The sequence below is a fragment of the Lepisma saccharinum genome, chromosome 1 (genome assembly GCF_977018435.1).
Source record: "Lepisma saccharinum chromosome 1, izLepSacc3.1, whole genome shotgun sequence".
Classification (NCBI taxonomy): Eukaryota; Metazoa; Arthropoda; class Insecta; order Zygentoma; family Lepismatidae; genus Lepisma; species Lepisma saccharinum.
The window spans coordinates 186,665,657-186,675,840 of record NC_139229.1 but is presented as its reverse complement, the minus strand read 5'-3'; the positions used below and the strand labels follow the sequence as shown (position 1 = coordinate 186,675,840).

Below are 10,184 nucleotides of genomic sequence, written 5' to 3'. Positions count from 1 at the left end.
GAGAATCTCTGGGGAATGTCAATCCTTACTCGCAAAAAAAAGTACAAAAAAGAACCAAGAGAATTGTAGAGCCAGATTGCGTGTCAAACGACCAGAAGGAAAACGAAAAATGCTTACGAAACAATGCCGAAATCACACCTCCCGTTGTATGTTTTGCAAGGCAAGGTGCGTCTGTCAGCTAGCCAGAGGATGCGGAATTTGGGAAAGGAGAAAGGAGGGGGGTGAACACTCATCTTTTTGAACATACAGTTCTCATGCAGACGTATGAGTATTCTGAATAAACCCTCTATATTTAGCCGAACTGTAATTGAGGTGGGCGAGGCGGGGGCTGTTCCATGCGGAGAAATCGCCGAGCAGAGAGGAGCAGTGGAGTGAGGCTGCGCATATAAGCGCTGGAGCAGCCAGTCCCGATCAGAGCACCCGAAGAGTGAGGAAGGAGATACCGTACCAATCGTCTACACACATACACACACGCGTAGCCATGTCTTTGGAACGAGAAGTTCGAGCCAAGGTAAGAAGATCCTCAGTCTGTAGATTTAGTTAAGTGACCATCATTCAGTTGCTGGATGCACTGAAAGTGGTCGCGGCTAGTAAAATGTCCTGCAAGTATCTTCAGTTCGATTCCTTATGCAGGACTCGAACCTAGGACCTTTGACTTTGTAGCATGTTATATTAGTCTATATCGAAGACTGGAATTGCTTCTACGCTTAAGTTTGAAAACAAAATAAACTAGAATCACTGTAAAAAGGATAGTTTCACTGTAAAAAGGAGAGAAAATTGATGAAACTATTCATGTCTAGTGAACGTGAGATAAGATGACCGATAGCGAAGGGGCCATCTCGGTGGCCAAGCGCGCTGGGTGGTTTGTTCACGATCTTGCAACCGGAAGTTCACGGGTTCGATTCTACTTATCGTCGCGATTAGTCAAAGTGGCAGAAAAGCGAAGTAAAATAAGAAAAATAGACAGAATGATCTGGTAAAATTCAAGATAAAGTTACCCCGTGCTCAGTGTACCGTGCCGTCACTTACGATCTCGGCCATTTGTGGAAGTGACGTGGTCAGCACCGAGGTCAGGCCGCCTTTACCAAGGGTTGCCCTCAGGTACAAATTTATTAAAGGATTCATTGGAGGGATGATCTATTATATAATTACCAATCTCTATTTCAATACTCAGGAAAAGTGTTTGTAATTTGACCCAATTTGGTGGAAAGTGTTCGAAGAGTGGTGTTGATTGCAGAGTTACCACCCATCTCGAAAACGATAATGTGAAAAACCTTACTTTCACAAATCGTGTGTCTATATAGGAGATTCATCTCAAATAAGAAAGAAAAGAGTAAAAATAAAAGAAGAACGTTACAAGGAAAAAGTCATAGTTTCCGCAGCATCGTTAGTCTGCAAATGCTTTAATTCTTTAAAGGACTATCACGAGAAAAGAGGTTTGTTTCTGTGTTTGACATTGTGCCACGTATAAGTTCTGTAAGTGAGGATTCGCACATTTTCGACGTAATTGGATTCAGCATCGCTTATGATTACAACTTCCAGGAACTCTTTGAATAACAGGTAGTGAGTCACAAAGCCTCTTGGATAGGCAACTCAAGAAAGAAACCGTTCTCCAAGAATATACGAGCACATAGAAATCAGACGCGGAAACATCGTGGACCGTATAGACATATTAGAGAATGATCGATATCTCTGACACAGGACAATTATCAACCATATTTGAATTTCATAGATCATCTCAGTGCAAATTATTAGTACCTCTGGAAACAAACCCTCAAACTGAACTTTTTTTGGAGATAAACCGGACACTAATTTCGTTTCTGAGACAAGCTTTCTCTCACTTGTTATTGCTATTACCATAATGCCATGAGTTGATTTTAAAAATAGGCAGTACGGGATAAATTGGAGTACATTGAAAATAGTTCAATATTCAGGTTGAAATAGAGACTTGTTCGAAAATATTGTAGATTTGATAATCATATTATTATTCTTTGTAAAAACAAAGTTAATAGTGTTTATATAAAGGTTTGATCACATCTTGGCCACTTCAACGTCACTGTGGTTATGCCGAAGGAACAGAAATATTTGATAACTGAGAAATTAATTTCGGGCCCAATAATACCTGGGTACTGCGTTCCTTTATTTTTTTAAAGGTGTCGTTACGCAGGTGACAAATGCAACATAATCTTTGTTTTTCCAGTTGGCGGGCAAGAGGGACCTGCAACAGGAGAAAGAAGCCCAGGAATGGATGGAAGCCGTCCTAGGGGAAAAGTTCCCAGCTGGAGTCCCATATGAGGAAGTCTTGCGAGATGGACAAGTATTGTGCAAGCTCATGAATAAGATCCAGCCTGGCAGTATTCCAAAGATCAACTCCTCTGGAGGACAGTTCAAGATGATGGAGAACATCAATGTGTAAGTAGCATCAGGGCTTTTGGTGAGGTAATAGTAGTGAGAAATATATCGATTTATTTTGTTTCAATCTGTTATACTATTTACAAATCCCCCCCCCCCCCCCCGCCTTTTGGAAATCAATCGAATAATGACAAAGTTTTGAAAACTAAAAAAAATAATACAATCGAAAAATGACAGTTTGAAAAGTAAAAAAAAAATAAAGTACACATTTGAAAGAAAATTTTGTTAAGAGAACAGCAGACATTAACTTTTGAGAAGATTCTTTTTTTCTGATAGACTTTTACTATTTAGAAGCTGTTGAGATACAGAAGTCGACACTTATGACAACGCAAAGATAACTGACTAAAATCAGCGCAGGTGAAATTCTTAAAGCAAAACGCATCTGTAGGCCCAGCTTCTTCAATGCTGACTGCGCAATAAAGTATCTGTTCTGGACACAATTCGTTCTTGTGAGGAATGTTGGGAAATCAAATTATTCCTTAATTTAACACAGAAATTGTAATACTGGTTGGTCTGACAATCTTACTTTGATCTATGAATTCTAGTTTGGATTTCTGATACGGTATAGGTAGTTCTTTTGTCTTCCGTTTAATTCTTCTGCTTATTGATGGCGCTTAACATAGTCTTTACAAAGTTTACCCAAAGCACAACGAGGCATCATTATTTTTAATAATGTTTGCCTTAAATACAGTGCTGTTCTCAAAACTCTAACTTGTGTATGGATTTCTAAAGCATTAAAAATGAGTTTTGAGTTTAAAAATGGGATATATTAAAAAAAAAAACTTCTAAATTTGAATTCAACCAGAATTACTAACAGTAACAATGCATTGCATACTGTGGTTTCGTATTAAATCTGCAATTACATGCTATAATCGCAGCGGGTAGAGTGTAAAATAACAAAGTGGAGCTCTAAAATATTTCGTGGAATTTCTTGAGAGAAGAAAACAAACTTAATGAACAATGCTTGGCTTATCGTTTATGCAGTTGCTTGCACGCTTTTCTAACAGATACAATTCCAAGAAATCAATTTCTGCATGGATTACTGACGCATTGTTCCAAAATGATGTTTTGCGGCTTTCCTTTAGTCCTACGAGTTTCTGTTTCAATTATTCTTCTTGAACTGATATAGTTTTCCTAGTAAACTGAAATTGTATATCTGTATTTGTATTTCGTTAATTGACATCGATTCGAAACCATAAGAGATGAAAGAACGGAAGCATATCCCGTTTGCGACTCGAACCCAGAACCTTCGGTGGAGACATGAAGAATGTACCCACAGAAGCGATATAGAAACTTAGGAATGTTGCAGTTGACGCTCTTGTCAACAAGAAAGTATGACATTTAATTTTATGAGCATGACTTGGTGTCGTCACTTACAAGCGTAGAGTGACAACATAATGTTGGCCAATGTGGTGTGAGAGAAGCCTCAGCCTCATAAGTGTTATTTTTGTTGTAATAAAGGGTTAGAGGTGATTGGCTAAGAATTTTAAGAGTACCTTAATAATATTGTGTGTCACTTACCTAGCCGGATCTTGGGATCTTGGAAAATTAACGCTGAATTATGGTTCAAATAAACGACATTACTGAAAACCTAAAATAATATATTCTTCTGTAAATATTTCCTGTCTTTGTGTTTTTTTTTGACGACGATTTACACTAGCAGAGAACAAAAACAAAGGAATTTATAAACACAGTAATGATTAAAATGTACTAAATTTCCGCATAAATTAACGTGAAGAGAAGGCTGGCAGCGGGTATGATGCAACACTGTTATAATTATATTCAAAATAAAATTTTATGTGTATAGCTTATTTGTAGCAAAAAATCCCATGACTGTAAGTTTAGCATTTAGTATAAAATTTGTTTATTAAATTTAAAACAAATTATTTAGAATTTGGAAAATTTGTTCCTTTGTTATGGTATTATCTTATATATTAAAAACACTTGCAAGTAAAACAGAAGTTTTAAATGATGTGAAATTTTCCGACAATTTAACTCCTTGTCATTAATGTGAAAAAAGTACATACGTTTTTATAACAAATTTTCGCTCATCCTAGTGGTAATCAATAATACAGGATGCAAAACGTATAACAAAAGTAAGAACTGTGTTCTTGCAGTAGCTTATTAAGGAGATTTGAACTTCTAACTTAAGATGATCGACTTTATCAAAGCAAAGAGTGGGGGATTTTATGTAAACTCTTCTTGTTTACTGCATCGTAATTATAATTTAGAAACTATCTATTTTGATTTGGAACAATAATGTGTTGTTTAGTGCCTCTTTTCACTATTACTTGACAAAAATAACATCTGAAGAATTCTTGTATAATATTCACGTCATGCTTCAGCTATTGAAGGAATAGGCCTATAGTTGAAGACATAAGAAATATAACACTAAGTACCAGTGCAGAAAAAGGAAACGACAATAATTTGTAATTTGATTCTCTTTCAGGTTCCAGCAGGCTCTTAAGAGCTACGGGGTAGCAGATGTTGACGTCTTCCAAACAGTCGACCTCTGGGAAAAGAAGGACATTTCCCAAGTTACCACCACACTCTTCGCTCTCGGCAGAACGGTAAGAGATTCAAGCATTGGTGTGTTATAAAACTTCAGTTTATGATTAAAACCATAATATTTAGCTTTCATAGATCGAGAAACATGTAGTCAATAAGGAAAATAAGGCCAGTTCACTTGATCGAAGAATCTAAAGATTGGAACGTTATAATATGAACACGAAAAACTAATATTCTCGGCACCAATTATCTTGAACAGGCTTCTGTCTGTGGAATCAATTTTTTTCTTTATATATTTATGTTAAAATATTTGACTAAGCATCTTATTTCCAATTATTTTGATTTATTTATTGATATATTTCAATCTTCAGATTTTGTGATATTTCCTTAAAGTATGGGATGAAATTTTTTGAACAGTAAAATAATATTCTCTATGCAAAAACTATAATGCTAATATTAAATAACTATACGTATAACAATCAAGTTAAGTGGTACAGTCACGGACACTTCTAAGTTGTATCGATCCTGTTGAAAGTAAATGGAGACATTACAGTCCGCGACTGTACAACGAGAAATCCATTAAGTAGTGCAATGCGAGCAAGTATATAACAACGGTCCGTGCCAAAATGAGAGATCTTGGATAGGATTTTCATACTTTTCACTCCGCTGTATCTTTCACAGGGATGGGGCAAATAGATTCAGATGCGTATGGCGACGCCACGTGGCGCATTAAATTGGAGCGAAATTATACAGTATGAATTACAATTACGCACACATTTTGTAAATGAAGTAGCCCTACCCGTGAGCTCAGCATACTCAAGAGTTTACAGGACAAATTTTAGGAATTTAGCGAAGCAGTACGACCAAGATATTCACAGTTCTTGTTCAAAGTTATATGACTAGATACAACATACAACCTAAATCTTACTTTTCGTGAGAAACTGTTAGAAAATAGTTGCCTTGTGGGTAGAAGCATGTCAACTGAATCGTGGCTTTGTCCGGATGAACGTGCCTACTCCTTTTCATAATCTCATAAAATTTGGCATATTAAAGTCCGTGCCCCTTCCCCCACAAGTTCTTTGTATGTCCTCATGATAATCAATGGATGACAACCACAGATAAGCGTGCTGTTTCATGTCGCACAAGGGGTGTCCAAACTCTTTTGAATGCAGGGTCAAACAAGTACTTCAGCAATTTGTTACACTAAAGATGATGTCTGCAAATACAATTATATATTATTGAGGTGAACAACATAAAGCAACTTGGCGGGCATTAGTTTGGGTGGCCCTGATCTTTACAAGTTGCACATTGTTTGAAGAGTTTTTGTAGGTTTCAACAGGTTTAAAAACAATAGTTTTTGAACGATACTGCAATGTAAGAATATGCTATTGTAAGCATAGTACAGGGTTTATGTGACCTTTTCTCTATTGAAAGCGTATTGTCTTCTGACCACATTTGTTCAATCACATGCTATTTATTTGAATAGTGATCGATGGATAGATCTATGAGTAACATCAGTCTTGGAAGTTGTAATCCTTGCACTTTGCACCTAAGTGATAACTTCAAATGACACCGATGTTATCATTGTCATTGCAGACATACAGGCACCCAGAATGGCAGGGACCTTACCTTGGACCCAAGCCTGCAGAGGAGCACAAGCGGGACTTCACAGACGAGCAGCTGAGGGCCGGTGAGTCCATCATTGGTCTCCAAGCAGGAAGCAACAAAGGCGCCTCTCAAGCTGGCCAGAACATGGGAGCCAGCAGGAAAATTCTCCTCGGCAAATGAACCAACTTTCACATTTGTATACAATACTATATTTTATAAAAAAATCGATAAAAAGAGCGAAAACTTAAACACAAGAGAGTACAACGAAAAATCTGGAAACAATGCATTATTTATATTGGTGGTAGGTTTAAATGTACACTCAATCATCCTGTAAATCAAAAACCATTTAACTGGAATGTGATTGTTTCGTGATGAGGTAATCAAAATAATTTTGTACGTATATATGTATATATAAATATATATTTATTTCTTATTTTCTAGTCTAAGGGAGGAGAAATTCAAGTGTAAGTGTAAATTATGAGAACCAATAAATGTGCATTTTGCGTGCAGAACTGCTCATTTCTGATATTTCAAATACATTTGTGGTAAATTGTGTTGTATGTAGAATTGGGAAAACGTAATTTTAATTAATACGAACCGAGTTTTGTTCGTTACAGGTGAAAATCTACTTTCTCGAAGTGCTTCACAAGTAAATATGCACGGAAAGTACCGTAGAAATCTCTTGTATTTATACCGGTTGCATTTAGAAGACCTCAAAGATTTCATCTCTCATTGAGAAAGCACATCCTCGTACGAGGTTTTTGATCCTTCACTGATTAACAATAAATAAGCAAAACATTTTACAAAATGTAATCGAGACACTATAGTCTCTATAGGTATTGGGAAGGTTCTAAAGAAAATATCCATCTAGTATTAATAATTTGTGGGGCAGAATACGTGCAGAAATCAACTGTAAGGATACGACTATAATGTTTGATGATATTATTGTTTATGCATAAATAAAAACAAGGATGAAGCGTCAAAATTTGATCTATAAGTGAGATTCCAATGATAAATTTTCAAATACATATAATAATTTTCCTTGTGTGGATTTGACAATAATTGAAGAAAATTTAGCTAAATTTCACAAAAGCGCTTGTGGCGATATATCCTTTCTTCAAGCAGATGTTTTATCTTTAATTATCCTGAATCTTCCTCTTGAAAATTCCAATATTACAGCAGATATCCGTAATAGAACAGCAGGAGGTAGAGAAGTAGGGAAGAAAAAGCACCTTCACGTGGAAACCAACAATCGTTGCCAAAAATACGTTGGAATGATCCAGAAAAGATGTAAGGGAATCGTGAAAGAAAACAGAGGAAAGGGGGGGGGGGAACTATATGGTTGGGTGCGGCTTCCGTGCTATTCCTGGCAAGCATCTCCGAAACTGCGTTCATAAAAGGAGCATATCTGGAGTTAGCGTCGCATTTCATGCAGAGGACCGAAATAGAATTCGGTCCACTTTACTTGCTTGCGAGAACCAACGGCCCAAGGTCGAGCCATCGTCATCCTCCAGTTGGGAGCGAACGCTACCCACCTACCTGGCACGTGTTCCAGCCACCGGGATTAGGAGGAACGAACAGGCCTGCTTTCTTTCGTGGATAAACAAGCCTTCGAATGTGGGGAAGTGGGGTGAAGCAAAAGCTGACAGTGATGAAGAAGAAGGAACATATGGAAATTATGCCAAGGAAGCAGCGATTATGCAACATATTTGTGGAGCTTGGGACCATTTCTTGAGAAGAAAGAGAACAATTCTCTGAACTTTAGTGAAAGGGGGGGGGGGGCTTATTTGCTTGATGCTTGATGCAACACCTAGCATTAAAAGAAACGTTGCCGCACCATCAACAAGTTCACAAATAACACAGCAGACTCAATAAGAAAGCCCTAATACTATACTACATATACATGGATTACCAAACTACACAAACCAGAAATACCCCTTCATCCGATAGTTAATCATCCCTCTCTCAGGCAACAATGACTCTGACATCAAACACGTCGTATCACTCACTCGGCACCTGGAAATAGATGAAAACGAATGATGTTACTTCTTACCAACAGATGAAGCACTGATAGTTGTCAAATATATACTTCAGAAAGATAATAAAGTACAGAACCGAACAACACTCAAATTTGAAGCCATCATAGAGTTACTTCCCATCGTATCAAGATACCATACTTTCAAATAGATATTGGCTTCTACCATAAAGGAGGGCATAGTAATGGGTTTACTTACCACACTCTCGAGTTCGCGATTCCAGATAGTAATGGGTTTACTTACCACACTCTCGAGTTCGCGATTCCAGCTAGTAATGGGTTTACTTACCACACTCTCGAGTTCGCGATTCCAGCTATCTGAGATATGTGGCAAGAGACATCTTTCAGGGGATGCTTGCTTCACCATGTAGAGACAAATGGACAAAACACAGAAAAAATACATTGATTACTGAGCACATATTTTGCCTAGAGAGGCATAAAACAAACGAAAACCACCCAGAGTCTCCTCCGTCACATTTGGATATCATTCATATGTTATTTCACAGTATATTTGAAGAAATGAAAACAAATGCATCTCAAAATATGACATGCAGAGTTACATCTCGGAATAAAACGTTTCCCGATTTCCAACCATTGTTGATTGCAATGTTTCGAGAACTGCAACACACAAAATGCACTCTTGTCAAACCGAATATTATTTCTAAAGCAGTTTCACACAATATAATTTAAAGGCTTACAATACGGTGTCCATCATCAGGAGCAGCAATATTTTCTCATCACTTACTTGCTTATATAAATAAGAACAACGACGATGTGTTTGATGTTTCAACTGGTAGAGCTTTCTATGTTCATGTAGATTTGTTTAATACATTTGTCATCTCTAATAGTTGCAGCTATAACACGAGGTAGGAGCAACAACACTATTTAACAATATAAAAGCAAATGCATTTATTGTGATTGAATTTTCTATATTTCTGCTCACAGTTGTAAGTAAAAACTGTACACGATTTATGCTTTCTACTTCTTTACATCTCGCTGAGCTCATATTGGGAATTTGCAACACACGAAATCATTTCGAGTATTCAATTGAACAAATCCAATTTCCACGAATACAGGCTAATTTAAACAAATTCTGTTCCCCAGTTACAGCGATCATAGTGGCAGCGCCACTGTCACAACAGTGGTAATTTGAATCTCGAATACTTAGCAACATACACAAACAACACTTGTAAAAGAGGCAACCTTCACCCAAAACATGGGGTAGAAACGTAGATGATACTTGAGTTTGACTTTCTGCTTTAAGTCCACTTTATGTACAGAAAGGCTAATCGGGACTGGACCTACAGTTTAAAGTGGGATCCGAACCACTATGTGCCTCCACCAGGTATAGAACCCGGAACTACTTGATTACAAGGCGACGACGCTACTACTGCGCCATTGGGGAAGTCCAAAATGTAGATGATACATTTGTAATATGGTCACACGAAGATGACAGCTACCAGATTTTCTCCAGCATCAAATAATGACTATGGAAAAGGGAGAAAACAAACGCCTGCCATTCCTAGATGTCCTAGTGGATATATCCGGAAACTAAATATCAACATCTGTGTACTGAAAGCCAACACACACTGGGAAACACGCTACAAAACACACCATCCGA

The 10,184-nt window shown here is 37.4% G+C and overlaps 1 protein-coding gene across 1 annotated transcript; it reads left to right on the top strand.

Moving 5' to 3' along the window:
• Positions 1–351: 351 nt before the first annotated feature.
• LOC146005325 (muscle-specific protein 20-like) lies at positions 352–7,040 on the top strand. Its single transcript, XM_083144491.1, has 4 exons — positions 352–511; positions 2,201–2,412; positions 4,862–4,982; positions 6,517–7,040. The coding sequence occupies exons 1-4, from the start codon at positions 482–484 to the stop codon at positions 6,706–6,708; spliced, it is 555 nt and encodes a 184-aa protein (XP_083000617.1). The 5' UTR covers positions 352–481; the 3' UTR covers positions 6,709–7,040.
• Positions 7,041–10,184: the final 3,144 nt, after the last annotated feature.